At 36.0% G+C, this 18,249-nt stretch overlaps 1 protein-coding gene across 1 annotated transcript in view; it reads right to left on the reverse strand.

Annotated features, from left to right (window-relative positions):
• Positions 1 to 16,221, reverse strand: part of Spink5 (serine peptidase inhibitor Kazal type 5) — a 61,909-nt gene extending 45,688 nt beyond the window's left edge. Inside the window, exons 1-5 of the mRNA XM_052155303.1 lie at positions 16,167 to 16,221; positions 14,939 to 14,964; positions 12,232 to 12,359; positions 10,449 to 10,524; positions 2,458 to 2,585 (exon numbers count right to left, since the gene is read on the reverse strand). Of these exons, the coding sequence (XP_052011263.1) occupies positions 2,458 to 2,585; positions 10,449 to 10,524; positions 12,232 to 12,359; positions 14,939 to 14,964; positions 16,167 to 16,221 (413 nt within the window). The remainder of the gene's footprint in view (positions 1 to 2,457; positions 2,586 to 10,448; positions 10,525 to 12,231; positions 12,360 to 14,938; positions 14,965 to 16,166) is intronic.
• Positions 16,222 to 18,249: the final 2,028 nt, after the last annotated feature.

The raw sequence follows: 18,249 nt of genomic DNA on the forward strand, positions 1-18,249 counted from the left end.
TATGGTTCATAAAAAGTATGTAAAGCCTTATTATTCACTTTGTTTAATCTAATAGAATTTATAGAATATTCTGAACCATAAATGTAAATAATTTCTACTTTCTATAGGAACAGTTTATAATTCAGCTTATGTATAACAATAAAACCATAAAGCTCAGAACAAAACTAAGAATGAAAGTCTGATAGGAAAAACAGATTTTCAGGATATATAGGGTGACAGAAAGTAATCTGGAATATTGTATGGAGTTTTGCAGAGGTCAGAGCAATGAATCACAATAACACAGTGAGTCATACGATATTCTAAATCATGGATCAGAGATTTAAAAATTTAAACTAGTAACCTTCGCTTAGTATGTTTAAAGTAGTATTATAGAAATGCATATCTTAGAAACCATAGAATGTTCTTTGTATATTTAGTTTTTCTATTTTAAAATCATATTGCGTTATTTTATTTATTATTTATATATTATTCAGTGTGAGGGGTAGGAAGTAGAGGTTCTTGACAAATCACGAAAGTGGAGGCAAGAGTATAACCTACTAGAGTTAGTCCTCTCTCTCCACCATGCAGGTCTCAGGGATGGAACTCAGGTTATCATGCCTGGTGGCCACTTCACTGACCCTGGGTTTTCTATTTTTTTAATGTTTTCTCTTGGTGACTGTTCTCTGAAAGCAGTCATGGATAGATCAGAAAGGCAAGCTGCAATTCTCTTTATTCAGACCTGTACTATAAGAGAGGACAAAACAAGGTCCAGTGGAGATCACTGTACAACCCAGTTTGATGCCCTCTGAAGACTGACAGTGGAAGTCCCACACATGAGGAGAATTTGACACTCAGTTCATTGAACATGGAAATATTGAGCCATTGTGACCTTGGAGACTTTACCCCTATATTCTAGTCTCTTTGTCATAAGAAGGCACTCGGCAGGCTATGGAAAACATACTGGACACTAGCCCAGCCATAAAAGCCTTAACCTACAATGTTTCTTGCCTTAACGGTGTGCTGGAGTAATGGTGGCACAGAACTTGTCAGGGTAGCCAACCAATGTCTTATTTAACTTGAGGCCCACTCCTCCGCAAGAGGGAGCCCATGTCCTATACTGTCTGGATGTCCAGGAACCAGAGACTGGTTACCCCAGAGACCTAGGGTAGAAACAAATGTAACAGGCCTAAAATTTTTTAATGAAATGATTTCTAGTACTATTCTACTATACTCCTATATCCGGCATCAGACGGGAGCAGGCGCAGAGACCCACAGCCAGACTTCAACAAGTCTAGACTGGATGTCTCCATCTGTTTCCTCCTCTTGGAGATTGGGGAACCTCACAGATGGAAGGAAAGAATAAAAGAGTCAAAGGGGATGGAGGACACCAGGAGAACCAGCCCCAGCAAATCAGCAAAGCAGGGTTCACATGGGCTCAGAGAACTGAAGGCACACTGCCTGCATGGGTCTGCACCAGGTGCTCTGTTGTGGCTGTCAGCTTGTGTGGCTGTCAGCTTGAGAGTTTTGTGGGACTCTGAACAGTGGAAGTAGATATTCTCTGACTCTTTTGACAGCTCTTGAGATTGTTTTCCTCTTATTGGGTTGCCTTGCCCAGCCTTGATATGACTGCTTTTGCCTTGCCTTACTGTATCTTGTTTTCTCCTGTTGGCTGTCATCTCTTGGAGACCTGCTCTTTTCTGAAGAGGAAATGGTGGGGAAGTGGATCTGGAGAAGAGGGGAGGTGGGAAGGGCTACAAAAAGAGGACAGAGAGAGGAAACTGTGTTTGGGATATATTATATGAGAGAATATTCTTATAAAAGAAAAAGTTCAGAATCTCAAAGACTAACTATTGCCCTATTACCTTCTCAAACATTTGCTATTGTGTTTCCAGAAACAAAAGCAGTCCATTCAGGTTTGAGGTCATAAGCAGAGGCTGCAGAGGAGGTGTGCATCTTGTTGTTTTAAGAAAATGAGCAACCAGAACAAGCTGTGAGGGTGGAGGAAGACCACAGAGAAGTGTGGGCCAGTGAGATGTGATATCTATTTGGCAGAGAAGTTCAAAATTCAACCTTCCGATTACATACTACATACTATTATAATTTCCTGAGCATTTAAATATTATTTGATTGATAACAATCTATGCATAAAAGAATACAAACAGAAATTAGCACATTGGTAGATGAGAGGAGATAGATACACATGCTTGTATGTGTGTAGCATCTGTTTATGTGTCTGCATTTGTATCGGCATGTCCTGCTTACTAAACAGAGACTGTGGTCATTGGTAAAACACAATTGCACTTGGTAGATTTTTGTAAGATATAAAATGTTTTACTATATACCACAAGGAGTAGTAAAATGAACAGGGTACGAAGTTTGTTGGAGATTAACTCAAAGCAAATGAATTATAAATACTACAGGGAATAAAACTCATCATTTAGTTGCACAGACGCTATGTCTGCTTTTTAGAGCACTCACACGTTCTCAGCACACATTTCACATCTGCTGCGGTATGTTTTCCCATCTGTGCCACAAACGGCAGAAGCATCAGACGGACAGATGAAATCCCCATTTTTTCTTCTTTGTTTGAAACTCTCACAATTCAACTGCAAGAGATATAATCAAAGAATGTCAAAAAGTCAGAATACCTCTTAGAAAAACTAAATATGATAGTATTTCAAGCCCAGAATATAACTGCAGGAAAAATAAACATAGATATAGATGAGCTAATAAAATCACAAACAATGAAGTGTGGTCTGAAGGCAGAGACAAGGTTAGACTTGAAAAACGGGAGAAGATTTTGGTATGGTCTTGGCAATTTGTTGTCTGGGTTAGATAGGCCAAACCCTTCTCAATGATACTGCACATACTGTATCTCAGCCAAATTCAGCCTGTAGTCTCAATAGAATGATAAATAGCCCTAGCAGATAATAGACAGAAACCCTCTGTAAACTTAATTGTGTAAAATTATAAGCTATAATAAATGTTTCATTATAATACATTAGGATTAAACCAGATTTCCAGCTTCTTAATTTTACTGCTTTTGAGCAAATAATGTAATCTATCTATACTGAGGTGTCGTCATTTACAAAATGGTTGCAATTTTACTGATTGTTCATTCCACATGGATATTTAAGTTGTTGATGTAGGTGCAGTAACTAGAACAGTCTGCTCACAAAATGGTTTGTGAGATTATTGTTATTTAAAATGCTTTCTTAGGCTGAAGAGATGGCTCAGCAGTTAGGAACACTGGTTGTTCTTCCAGGTGACCTGAGTTCAGTTGCAAGCACCCACATGGTAGCTCACTACTGTTAAGTCTGTTGGAATTCCAACACCTTCACACAGATACACATGTAGGCAAAAACATCAGTGCACATAAAAAAATGGTCTTTCTAATGACAACCAAGACAAGACATGCATTTAAAGAGTCCCTCACTGTCACTGAGAATCACATTGAGAATCAAGTTTTAGTGCCTTTAAATATTTTAATAGTGTATATGGAACATATGATATATGCATGTAATGACATAGTAATGCTACAAAACTATAAAAATAGAGTTTTTTTTACAACAATATAGTGAATTTATCAGTCAAAGGATTACATCAGAGAATCATCCTAGAGGTAAAAAGTTTGAAATGGTAAGAAAAAGTGTATCATGGCTCTACTAACAGAATGAAAACAAAGTACCATATATGTTATTTCATTCACTTACTTTCTCAATCATTACAGAATATTCATTGCTTATTTAAACGACTTTGGGTAGTCAGGTATTTTGTGAGCTTGCACTGTAAACAGAGCTAGAAGACTGTTCTAAAAAGTCTATATGCTAACAGGAGGGTCACAACATAAAGCACAGTTTTAGATCTTGATACTTCAACAGAAATAAGACAAAGACTTCAGCATAGCTCTAACATACTTCACTGAAATATCAGTGTACCAGAAATATCCTTCTGCAAAGATGATATTTGTGGTGAAATGAGATTAGTGAGAAGAAACCAACCATTCCAGAGCTGACAGAAGAGCTAGAATGGTAAAATTTGTCATTGCTGGATCATGCTTTCCAAATAGCAGGAGAATGAAAGCGTGGCTGTAGCATAAAGACACAAACAGACAAGTGGCTATCTGTCTTTAAGATGTCATTTTTGGAGGGTGTGGAAGCATCCATGGGAAATTATGGATCAAAGCGAACAACCAAGGCCATTGCCCTTTACCTAAAATACCAAGGGCAGCATTCTAGGTCACAGGTGTTGGCCTGGTGATGGCGGGGTGAATCAAAAGCTGGGAGGTGACAGGACAGGTGCAGGTATTTACTATCCTACCACCTTGTCCTCCAGACTCCAAGGTTGGTGAATCACATCCTACAGAAAAATACCTCTTCTCAAGGCTGACACTTAAGAGCTCATAGATGGATCCTGACCTGGAAGAAAGGTAGCAAACTGGGCTAGGTTCCAGAACTTTCAGCTCTTGCCCTCATTCCTTGTTCTGGCAATGCATTCACCAGAAGCTTGATCATGCACATTAGTTAGCTTATTGGGAAGAAAATAATTCAGGGCCGCTATGGAATTCAATGTTTAAAATACACGCTTATCTCAGAACTAAGACAGCAATAAAGAAATACTATTTACTGAAAACCATAAATCAACTTAATTGAAACTGTCAGGATGAAGAGAAGAATAATTTATCAAAAGTGCAATATTCTTCAGGAAAATAAAAGATATTTTCAGTATGGAACAGAAAAATAGAATTCATTCAGAAACAAACAATATAAAATAGAATGTTCACACTTAGACAAGATTTAAATAGTAACAAATAAAACAATGTAAAGAATAAAAGCAAGATATGTACAAACAGATAATGAATTTTGAACTGAAGTTCAGGCCAAAGGAACCTCTTCAAAAGCAATAGCAATGGGAACTTTTAAATCATAGAAGCCAAAGGAAAACAGCAAAGTCTTTTCACAACATGGAAGGAAGAAGTAGTACAGGTTCTGAATAAGAAAGGAAAATTCATAGAGTCTATGAGATAATGTCAGATAGGTACAGCCATAACAACAGAAAGCTAAATCTAAAGCTATATCTAGTTCCAATGTGTAGAAGTATAGCATATTTTCAGAATATAAGCTGGGAAAGAAGTCTACAATATGAAAGAAGACAGGCATCACTGACAGATATTAGCTGTTATTATACATATTGGAACATACAGATTTTAGGTTCAGGGCAATCATAATAGCATCACTGATGAGTATGTTACACTTAAATGGTCACTGGTGGGAAATTAAAAGGAATAAACTAATTTGAAAACAATTTTTAAAACTGAAGATAATAATTAAAAAAAATAAAATCAGCTTGTACTATAGCAGAAGTAACAGAGAAAAATGAATAAACCCACAAAGTAAAAGACTCAGGGACTGAGTAATTTAAAAGTAACACCAAACCGCATAATGATCTCAGGGAAAGATTAAAATGAAAAGGTTTACTATGGTTAAACTCAGTGGGTCACAAAACAGCAAAAGCATAGATGTGTGTTGAAGTGGAGGTAAACATGAGTGAGAGGGATCTGAATGCATTACATAAACACATAGACTAAGTTCAAAAATAAAATTACAGAAAGCATTTTTCCAGTAGGCTACTTCATTTGAAGATATATCATAAAACTCAAACATAAATCAATCTCATGTTCCTTTTGCAAAATTAGGTAAATAAAAAGACATATGAAGATGTAAAAATGAATACGGTATACAAATATTTAAAATTAAATAAGAAAAAATATAAATAGAGAGTACATGAAACAATTTTAATATGTAGAAAGTAGTCTAAAGTCTGGACATATTATTAGTGATGAATTAGATCATTATAAAAAACAGAATTAGGAGAGAAATGTGTGTACACTCATAGGCCCACAGTCTCCCAAATAATTGAAAATATGTAATAACATTAGATAAACCAACAACTAGAATGACAAACTTTAGCAAAGACTTAGAGAACTGCTTATTAGACTAAGCACAGGGACCCCAATAGAGGAGTTAGGGGAAGGACTGAAGGAGCTGAAGGGGCCTTATCTGGCATCAATAAGAGGGGAGACCCTAGGTCCTGTGAAGGCTTGATGTCCCAGTGTACAGGAATGCTAGTGTGTTGAGGTGAGACTGGGTAGGTGGGGGAACACCCTCACAGAAGCAGGGTAAGGAGGGATGGGATAGGGGGTTTGCAGAGGGGAAACTGGGAAAGGGGTTAACATTTGAATTGTAAATAAAAACATCCAATTTTTTTTTTAACAAAAAAAAAGAGAAAAGAAAAAATAAAATGATTAGTCTTTCAGGGTGTTTTTGGCAGAAAACTATTTAACAGAAACAAAACCAAACATTACTATTTTGTGTAACACATGAAAGAACTATCAAAACAAATTCTACCTTAGATGGCAAAGAAAAGGCAATAATTCCTAAATAGCCAACATCAGATGGTCTATATTTCCTAGCCAAATTCTATTAAATGTTAAACCTAATATAACAGCACTCACTATAGTAGCAAAATACTAAGATTAGATATTATGGTGAAGTACAAGGTACTGTAGACCATTTAATTAATAATGGCAAAATGAAATGCCTGAAGTAAGAATCCTGAGGTAAGAAATGCCTGAGGTGACTGTCCATCACTAATGTTTTATTTGTACTTGTCTGTCAACAAATATTAGCAAAGTTAGAGGAACATTTTTTATATTCTTGGTGGAATGTAAATTGATGCAACTATCGTAGAAGTCATGATGTAGGTTTTTCAACAAACTAAAAATAGAGTACCATATAGACCGAGCTGTAATGACTCTATCCATATACCTGAAGGACTCCAACTCAATGCATAATGGACATATTTGTACAGCTATGTTTGTTCTACTATTCACAGTGGTTAAGAAACAGGATCACCCTAGATGTACATCAACAGATGAATGGGTTAAAAAATGTTGTTTATAGACATGCACAATGAGATTTTTATCAAGCAGTAGCAATGAAATAATCACATTTTCCAAAAATAAGAATGAAACTGGGCACTATTATGTTAAATGCTGTGTGTACGAGTATGTGTATTATGTGTGCATGTGTGTGTGGTGTATATGTGCATGTGTGTCTGTGTGTATGTGTGTATGTGTCTGTGTGTATCTGTGTTCATGCATGTTTGTCTGTATATACCCATATGTCTGTGTGTACATGTGTAGGCTTCTGTATGTATATACATGTGTATCTGTGTCTGTATCTGTCTGTGTATGTCTCTGTGTGTGTTGCCTGTTTGCATGTCTGTGTCTGTGTATGTGTCTCTGTGTGTATATGTGTGTCTGTGTATATCTGTGTGTATGTGCTTGTGTATATCTGTCTGCATATGTGTCTGTCTTTGTGTGTGTTGGAATGTGTCTGTGTGTATATATGTGTCTCTGTATGTTGTATGTATCTCTGTGTCTGTGTGTGTGTATGTGCATTTGTCTTAATCTGTATGTCTCTGTGTGTGTATCTTTGTATAATGGAAGTAGAAAAAAAGATGTGGGAGATGATTAATACAACTTAGAATATGGAAAAGGAAAGTGCAGACAGGTAAAACAATGATCCACATGTAGAATAAAGACATCATGACAGTTCGTGTGACGCAAAAGTAGAAGGTAAAGGTTCAGAAGGAAGACCTATTAGGGAAAGGGTGGAAAGGGGCAAAGTAAAATAGTACATATGCTTGAAAATAGATCATTTCATTTGGTAACTTATTGTTCCTAGAAAAATGACAATTGATATAATTGTCAGAAAACAAGATATTAAATTAAATAGGAGTAAAGAAATCAATGTCATGGAAGATATAAACAATAAAGAATGTGAATGAAAAGTTGTTATTTTTAGTATGAATGCTAGAAGAATGAAAATCAGTGGAACTGTAACTGGAAATAACTATACAAAATTAAGGTACAAATATAATTAAGGCACATCAAATCTATATGCTAATCAGATGAAAAATAAAATGGATGTATTACTACAAAAATATCAAATGCTAATAATGATGCAATAAACATGTGAATCCATAAATAGACATAACTGTAACTGATATATTAATCTATGAGACAGAACAGGCACAATGTGAAGGTAAGAGCACATGAACTGCCTTAGGTCCACTATGTATCTACTCACCTACTTCTTGTTAACTCTCTCTCTTTCTTTCTCTCTCTCTCTCTCTCTCTCTCTCTCTCTCTCTCTCTCTCTCTCTGTGTGTGTGTGTGTGTGTGTGTGTGTGAATTCAACCACACATGTGAGGGTCAGGTCACATTCCATGAGCTATTTTGGGTCACAGTACTTCCAAGAATATTTCTTTTCTGTTTTATGTTTTTGTCTCACATTCCTATTACACATTTTTTTCTCCCAGAAAACCTGGAAGTCTCTCTATTTTCTACATAGTTTCTCCCTGTTTCCATTAATTTTATTCCTTTATAATTCAATAATAAATTTGCTTTTGCTATATTCTATTTGAATTTTTAGGTGAGTCCCCAAATACCAAGTCTTCTATGTTAAAAAAATAATTTATTTATAGTGAAACTGGGCTTGTTTCTTCTTCTTTTCTTTAAAGTTTTAGCATCATTATTTCAATACTTTGTATATATTTTAAACAACTATTTCAACTACAGTTGCCAAATTGAACAACTGATTACATTCAGAGACATTTTATTCATATTTTTCCTACATATTAAACTCAAATTTTTATTTTCCTCATTCATATTTTATAACTGTACATAGCATACAATATATTACAGAGACAAAGGATTGTTATTCTCCCCTAATTTACATTTACTCCAAAGTATCTTACTTTAATTGCACTAAATTTTTGGTGCAATTGCTTCATATGATGTGTGGTAGCTGATACATCTGCTTTGAAGACACAGGGAGATGTTATTTGTAAGCCTAATCATCAAGCTAAAAGAATTAACATAGCATACATAATTCCATCATTTTTTGTGTTAAGACTTTTACTTAAAATTTAGCAAATTTCATTTTACAGATGGAAACACACAAGGAATAGTAGCCTTTAAGTAGATTTGGGCATGTATGCGAATACATTTTGCTCATTTTTTCTCTTGTACTTGTGTCTTATGTTTTTGAACACTCTTGGTCCTGTGAAGGCTTGATGTCCCAGTGTAGAGGAATGCCAGGACACTGAGGTAGTCGTGGGTAGGTGGGTGTGGGGCACCCTCATAGAAGCAGAGTAAGGGGGACATGGAGACAAAAAATAACAGAAAAGAGGATATTGCAGAATGGCCTTGTCTCAGAAGAGAGATTTGGATTTCAATGTAACAAACAGATATTTTCAGTCCTCTTAACTTAAAAAGCAGTTCCTTTAATTATAGACTGAAGATATGTAGGTATTGTCTGGCTGAGTGACTGACCTGGTATTGTTTTAAAAGTGAGACTGATTGAGCCTAGGAGAAGAATTTAGTCAACTATGTTTATGGCGGAGGCTGAGTTTCTCAGACATTCCTGAGCTGCACTGCCAAGGAAGATGGTAGCTAGGCTTGACCATGTGTGATACGAGTAATTAGGGTGTGTCTACCTTGACTGATCATTTTAATTATATGTCAGGACTAAAGGAGGAGGAGAAGGAAGAAATTAAAGGAAAAGCAACATAGGGAACTTGGAGGTGATGTGGTTGCCAGGTTAGCTGTTAACTATTGTGAGATTTGGCAAGACAGACTTTTCCATTAATAAAGAATGCTCTTATTTTATTTTTATAATATTTTTAAGTTTTATTTTTGGATATTTTTCTATAATAAAATCCACTGGTCTAGTGTAATGGCTGTGCAATGCTCCTTATCTGTTCAGTGATTTTTTCCCCCTTTTAGTTTATGATTTGTTTTTATATTAAACACTGGACACTGAACTCTTGCAAAATATTAACTTAAATTTCAACCTACAAAATAGACATAATTAAGTCCAATTGAATTAAGAGAACACTCCAAGTCTCCTACAAGAGAAATCAGAAGAAAAAAAATCAGGAAAATAAAAGGTAAAGAGAACAGATTCAATGCCTGTTGATGTATGTTAACATTGTGGCTAGCTTTTAAATTTTTAGTTGATAAAATAATGACAACCAGAGAGACATAGATTGCCCAGATTACACAGACAATACGAGTTCTGAAATGTGTTATTATCTCTATTGTCCAAGAAAGGTTCTTACAGGAACTAGACAGACAGGAGGTAAGAAAAATAGTCTGGGAAAGCTCACACCATCTGGCCTGCTCCACCTCTCAACACCTGACAATGTTTTCAGAGTCGGGTCATGGGTTGGGCCTATGGACAAGCTGTACCAGATGCTTAGCCCACCCTTGGACTAAGCTACATTCCCTCCCTGCTAAGTGGTTGGCTTCACAACAGGTAATTAGGAAACAAACAGATAATTCTAAATAGAGTCTAGCATCATCTCAGCAAACATGATTGGTTGACTCCAGATAGTCTCACCTTTGCTGGGGCAGTGGCCCTGGTGCCTCTGGACAAAAGCCTCACAGTTGGGTTCTTGGTAGCTGCTCCTTGTTCTCTGAGCAAGAGAAAGGAATAGTATAATTTGAAATTAAAATTGCTTGCCAAACCTGTAGGAGTAAAAACGTAGATTGTTATGCTCATCTTGAATGTTTTTTAAACCCAGTCTGACATGCCAGAGTGAAAATACGTCCTTTATTGCATGAGAAATTCTGTAATTTCCACAATTTAGGAAAAACAACTCAAATATGAACTAGAGGAGGCAAGATACTTGGTGTTTAACCACATACCTGACCTCCAATACTTCCTGTAGTAAGATGACTATCTTGCTACTCTAAATACTGTCTGTGTCATTATTTGAAAGACTATTTACACTGAATTACACAGCCCATTCTCATCAGGAAGATAACTCTGTAGCAGTCTATAGTCCCTTCTTCCCAGTTAAGCCAACTACTTGGTTACACAGGTAAAAAAACAAAAATAACAAGTTGACAAGGGACCTTATTAATATTCCGTCTTATAAGTCTTAAAGTACTTCATTCCTGTTTAAAATTATTTATCAGTGATAATATTCTCTTCATAGATTTGGCTTCACATATATAACAAAAGGAGTTAGAGTGGTTGATGGTCCTCACGTAGCTTTCAAATGAATGCCAAAATGTTATTGTCCATGCAAGGCCTCCCCTCACCTTAAGCCCTTTCCTGTCATTTTTCTTTATCCCTCAGTTTCTTCAGTAGAAGTAAAGCATACATTGAGTGCTTTTTATATCAATATTATTGAATATGTCACATTAAAATCTTGACTTATACTATCATGACATTTGAAAAATCAGTTGTAGGATAATTATCTTAAATGCATAAGCTTAGCATTGTCTTGGTACCAATGATGAATCATGACAATATTTGTAAATTGAAGATGGGATCCCAGTTAAAAAACACATTAGAGGTCTGCTGGTGTACGTCAGATATACAGTCCTTGCTTAGCATTCAGGAAACCCTAGGTTCAACCCGTAAGAGCCAGAAAAATATCCAAAATAATCCTCAAAAGAACTGTGATACTCTGGTTTGAGGACTTAGAATTGATAACTCAAACCTTCTACTGCATTCTGCTTGTCATTGAGGAGAAATAAATCAAATTAAGAAACATTGGGTAAATGCTGAAACATTGAGTAACAGCCTGGTAAATTTCCAGAGTACTTATTCTTTCTGAGCATGTCAGTGAAAGCTACAGCCAGATCTTTAGTCCACCACACCCTTGTGTAATCCTAACAGATTCTCCCCTGGTACCCCCAGTAGTCTAAATGCATTCTACATAAATCTCTCTGCTGTCTGGCAACCACCAGGCATGTCTGGTGTCTTCTTAGGGAATCTTCTTAGCCTCTCAGAAACAGAAGAATCAAGTCTTAACAGGCCCAAGGAATTTGACTTTAAGTTCTCTTCATCTTAGAAGCAGGAAGCTCAAAGTGGAACCACATTTTGAGAAGACTGCAGAGAGTGCTGGTTAAGATATTAACATAGGGCTCCCTTAAAGTCCTTTGAAATCCCCTTGAGTGATCATTAAAATCATTCTATGTGGGTGGCAATTATCAAGTTTTATGTTATGGGAGGTGGCACAAAAGCCTGCTCAGCATGTGTATTTACTTTTCTAGGTTTGGAAAAATATGGATTTGAAAGAGAAATTAAAAACAGGCCCCCATGCTCCCATCGCTTCAGAGACCAGCTAGCTGGTAATTTGAACATGTGGGAGGAAGTAGATTTTACTCACAGTGTTTTTTTGCACAAGATGCATTCCCTTTGGAAAATGATGTCATTGAGACTTTGAGAAGGTCTGCTGTCTTCTGGACATGACAGCATCCCATTTTTCATCAGTGCTTGAAATTTCATGCATGGGTCCTGGAAGAAATATAGTTTTATCATCAAAGCACTACAAACAACTTTGTTTAATAGAAAAAGAAGCTATTTGGCCAGTTCAAACAACGCAAACATAATGACTCTGGATTGTCTCTTAGAAACAGGAAGCTCACCTAATAAGCGTTTATCTGATAGAAATGGTATGGAGACAAAGGGTCTTTGGTGATCTTCCATGGTGATACCAGTAACCTCAAACATTGTTTGACGTGTTATAAATACTCAATAAGTAAAAGAGTTTCATTTATTATTCTTGTTATGGTGACAGTGAATATAACAACAACAACAATGGTAATAAGCTAAACTTATACATTAAATACTAGCACAAAGTAAAACAATAGTAACAGCTAACTAGAATGTGAGAGAATAACTCAAGCACAGACAGTAGGTGTATGATCCACGGACTCTGCCAGGGGCCCTGCTATATACTCTGAAATGTGTATTCCTTTTCACATAGCAATATTAGCAGTTATTAAATATTTACAAAGAGCTCCCAAATACTTGGAAAACAAGTTTCTATAATGATTCATTCTCTGGACAAGTTCCAGGTCCTTTGTCGCACTATTAGCCTTATATCAGGCACTGACTTACTTCAGAGCTAATGAAGCTGAAGATTCAGGGCTCTTTTCTCAAAGACTTACAACAGGCCAAAGCATGTTGAATTCCAGTTTAATCTTTGGTCTACTTCTATTATCTGTGCAACATCCTCAAAGACTTATTATGTTCCTCTTGATTTGAACTTCCTTTTGGTAAATGCCAATGGTCCTTCTTTATCACATTTACAAAAGAGTGTGGAGACCCTTTAAAGTATTAAAATCAACAGGAAAGGATGGAGAAACAGTCCCTGAAGTGAGAAGAATCTGTATTTTCATTCTTATGCTCAGCATGATTTATTGACAACCTGTTCTCTCTGTTCAACTCTGCCTTTCCTAGGACAAGTTCATCTTAAAGTCAACAGTGTATCTGTGCAGTGGAAGTGAGCAGTGATTCTAAGTGCTCTATCTTCACTATCCACTGAGAAAATTTTCTAGGCCCTAGATCAACCTTGCCAAATTTAAATTGAATGCTTTTTTTTTATTTTGCCAAAGCACCCTATATCTTACATGCTTCTATCAGAAGATGAGAAATAAAGCTTTTGTTCCAGCTGTCAAATTACACTCATTCCCTTGATTGACCATAGGAGTCTACACTTTCAAAAAAGCTGTTTAATAATTCAGTCTATCAACATTCATTGTGAGGTTACTGTTAAATTTCATACCATAATGAGTTAGTAAAGAAGCAGGAGAATGCTAGTCTGAGTAGCTCATGGAGACTACTGAGTTTCATTGTATCTAATCCACCTTCTTAAAGAAGTCTGGAAGTTGAAGGTACCTTCAGAATGATTAGTGACTAGTATCAGGGACCAGATCCATATATAGCAAAGTTGCTTCTTTTTTTCTTTTTTTTTTTTAAAGTGTCACACTGAGATACAATAAAATATTTCAATCATCTTTTAAAGAAGTTTGGTATAAAGAAAAAGCTGCTTCATTTCTTTATTAAATAATGTTCATGGTCTTTGAGAGATATAGAAAATTTTGCTACACATGTAGTATTGCTTTAAAGGATAACCAAAGGCATGCATAGCATTCTGTGGACAAAAAGAAAATATGTACTTGACAAAGGCATGTCCTTTTCAATTATACTTCAAATAGATATAAAAAGTATTTCTATACAAGATTATTCTTTTATTTCTCAAAACCAAGTCTCTCACAGCTGGCTGTATACCTTCTTGCATCCAGGGTTCTGTCCTCATAGTTGCTTCTACATAGGCTATTATAAGCTGCAAAAATCTCTCTTGGTTTTTGATTCTTCTTCCAATGGCTTCTCTGTGTGTTTAATCCATTTAGAATTGGTGACAACCTTTAGTTCCTGGAATATTGTGTATCTTACTCTTTTTTTCCTAGTACTATTATTTAATGAACCACATATTAATTCCTTTGTTTACTGCTACAAAAACTAACATTTCAGAGAGGCATGCATGGGTTTGATGTCTTTTGTTTACTTTAGAATGTTCTGGCACTTCAAAATAAAATTAGAAATCCACTAGCCATTAAATAAATATTTATTTAATTGTGTGTGTGCGCATGCACATGTGCACATGTGTGTAATGTATTGTCTCCACACACATGTTTCTTTACAAAATAATTACCATAAAATATGTATTGTATCTTGACTTTTTCAGCTGCTAAGTAGAACTGTTTTAGTTGATTTTTTTTCTGTTTGTCTATGGTGTTTTAAAGCATTATTTTAGCATGGTGGATTGTCTCTTACAAACATCTTATATCAATAATATATTAAGAGGAAGAGAGAGAGAAAGAGAGAAAGACACAGAGAAATGACATAGAGACAGAGATATAGAGAGAAATACTCATGTTTGATCCTTAAAGGCGTGTTTCCCTGTTTTTAACAGAAGCTATTAGTGCCTGCCAGCATGCTGTCTATGTAATTAACATGAATGTGTTGGCCACAAATCAGTTTTCTTTGGGAAACTTGGAATGAATTCAATGAGAAGAAGCAGGACTGACCTGATTTCCTTTCCCACCAGCAGCATCTGGGACAAAAAAAATGCAGAAACCAAAGTTAAGAGAATGTAAACTATATAATAAATTAGACATATGGTGCATGTAATGGAGTGATATTATTGCTTTACTGACAGTGTATTTTAAAACCACAAATTATCTTGAATGTACTAAGATTTATGGGGGCCAATCAAATGAGTGCAGTGTACTAGGAGACAGTCACAAAAACTCAGTAACTTAGGAGTGTTCATCTACTTGGGAAAATAATACTATATCATAATCCTATTCCTACCAGATTATCTACTTCCCTTAAACCTCATTGCATAGAAAAACATGTCATTTTTCCTTGAAAGGTGACAGCATAGTCTGAAGTACTTCATACTAAACTGACTATAACTTAAAATACCCAGGTGGTGTGAAGTTGATGACAGCATGTGTCTCTAAAGCTTTATGTCAAGATTCTGTGTTGTAAAATGAACTTGTCAGAGAAAGGTAAATCTCTGTAGCCCATGTCATCCTAATAATCAAACATAGAATTAGAAAATTTGTTTTTTTTAGCTATCATAAATGTACTTCATCCTTCAGGTCCAAAATATTTTATTAATTTTTAAGATTTTTTTAGAAAGTTGTATATTTAAGATTTTAAGATAAACATATAAGAAAATATTGTATTAAAACAGGAACAGCCAATCTACTTTATTTTTTATTTACCTAATTCATTTTTAATATTCATGTATACATGTATTATCAAAGTACAGGTATTATTTAATACAAGTCAGTTTTAAGTATATCATATCAAAAAGTAGTAAAAAAAATGAATGATTAGTGCAGGGAAGGTACAGAATAATCTATTGGCTTTTCAGACCTAGTATAAAATTGTCAGGAGGGCCTGCCTCTCAGAGATAAAAGTTCAATTGGTCTCAAACCTCTTTCTGTTTTAAAAGATGGTTCAGGTTTCAAGATTTAAACTCCCCCCTCTGTCTCTCTGTCTCTGTCTCTCTGTCTTTCTCTCTCTGTTTCTCTCTTTCACTATCTCTCTGTCTCTGTCTCTGTCTTTGTCTCTCTGTCTCCCTCCCCCTCCCTCTCCCTCCCTCCTTCTCTCCCCCCCCCCTCTCTCTCTCTCTCTCACACACACACACACACACATTTTCTAAGTGGAGTTGAGGAAGAAAAATCCCTTCCCCAGACTTTGAGCTATGTGGTAAGAAACTTCAATTGTATGCAAATGGCTCACCTTGTGTGAGATAAAATGCCAGGGTCAGAAGCATAGGCACTGCGGCTGTCTTCATGCTGAAGATGATGTAAGCCGGTTACAGGACAGCTGTGTGCATTGCTCAGCTGGTGCTCTAAGACTGAACTTGTGAGATGCAGCTTACTTTTATATACTAGTGACAGAACCAGTTGTTCAGGCTCATGCTAGACTCCTTAGAGAACACCAGTTTAGTTTCCATCTCGTGAGATCAGGCCAAAGTGTCAGAATTAAGCAGATCATGTCTATTTCTAAAAGAGTAATATATTTTATAATGCCCATCCTCAAAAGCCTAGAGAAAGAACCCTACCTAAAGTCGATCATCTCTAATTATATGTGAGTTTCCCTGTGATAGCAGGCATGCTACCTCCTAGTCAAATATGCCTCTCTTGAATTCACCTCCCTTCCTAAGTGAGAGAAGGAAGGGAAAAAGCAGACAGATTGGTTGTCTTAACCATCAGGGGAAAAAAAGTAAAGATTTCTACATCTGGGAAAAGTTAGGCATAATGAGAGCCTAGGATTCCCACTGATTTTATCTACAGGAGTTCTGAAGTGTGTGATTTAATTGCCACACAGCAACTACAAAGTTGGCACCATTTTCAGTACGCACACTGGTAAGAGAAGACACTTTGTGAAAATATTTCTTGTACATAACAACTTTTAAACCTTTTCTTTGGGCTACTGAAGTAGTTCAGCAATAAAGCACTTGCCTAACATGGGAGAGATGCTGATCTTCTTCACTATCTAGAACTACAGAAATAAATCTCAATCAAAAGAATGTTATCCTAACCAAATACCATACTCCTTCTAAACATTAGAGATTCATGATTGGACTTTCTATAACCCATGATACCCAAATTACACTCTATGCTGAACAAATTGATTCTTTGATTACTTGGCCTTCCTTCAATGAAAAAATATAATAAGTAATTAAAGATTACAAATATATGAATATAACCTTTTTCTAGTAATGCTCCTTTGTTTCATTCTATGAGTAGTACATTGTGGATGCCAGAACTCCTTCCAGTGTTGGCTTAGGTCTCTCAGCTAAAGTACATTCATGAAAGTAACTGAAGCCAGAACCAAGTAGTTTGATTTCAGTAATTCTCAGAGTCCCTACATATATAGAAAAAAAAAGTCCTGAAACCAAAGACCTTTTTAAAAATAATCTCTGCACTATCAAAATCCAAAAAAATCAGATTTTTCTCCTTTATTTTCTCTCATGAAATAATCTATCAGTTACGAAACAACATTTGACTACTAATTTTGTAATGGTTTTATCACAATTCCATTGTTCAGTAAAATAGTGACCATGGAGGGCAAAGTCTATGTATTACTGTCATAGGTTAGAAAACTAAGGTCTTTCATAACTTAGTGGAAGGAAAACGGGCAGGGAGGCAGGCAGTCTGTTTCTATTCCTGTCCAAGTGACGACAGCATAATGGAAATGAACCAGCTTTGGAACAAGATCTCTGGGTCCAACATTTGACTCATCAATTGCTCTGCAGCCTTGGGCAAGTCACTTCTTTCCTCTGAGACTGTTTCCTAACATGTAAGACAGAGTAAACAATGCACGAACTCTACACTTGTTGTAAGGCTCCAATGTTACCTGTATATTGTGATTGTGCGTTTGTATAACTTTACTACTTGTAGCAATATTGAGAATACACGGCAAGCTTTACAGCTAATGATAGCTGATCTCCCAGTAGGTTCTCAAGGAACTACATTTTAAAATCAAAGTACTTATACCTGGACCTGGATCTTGGCAACAGTTGGGAGTTTCATGAGCATCTACATTCCAAAGTTAAATCGAAATCAAAAGTATTCTTTTCATTTCATAATTGTGTTAATAAGAACACCCTTGTTTCTATAAAAGCTTTTTTTTAATTAAAGTACTCATTTATTTATATTCCAAATTCCAAATATTGCTTCCTCTCAGTTCCCCCTCACAGAATTCTTCACCCCATCCCTGGTGTGCCCTTTGCCTCTGAGAGTATGTTACCACACTCCACCTCCCCATCCCTCACGCCTCCCCCAGGATCTTCCTTTCCTGAGGCATCAAGTCTTTA

The sequence above is a fragment of the Apodemus sylvaticus genome, chromosome 13 (assembly GCF_947179515.1).
Source record: "Apodemus sylvaticus chromosome 13, mApoSyl1.1, whole genome shotgun sequence".
In the NCBI taxonomy this organism is placed as follows: Eukaryota; Metazoa; Chordata; class Mammalia; order Rodentia; family Muridae; genus Apodemus; species Apodemus sylvaticus.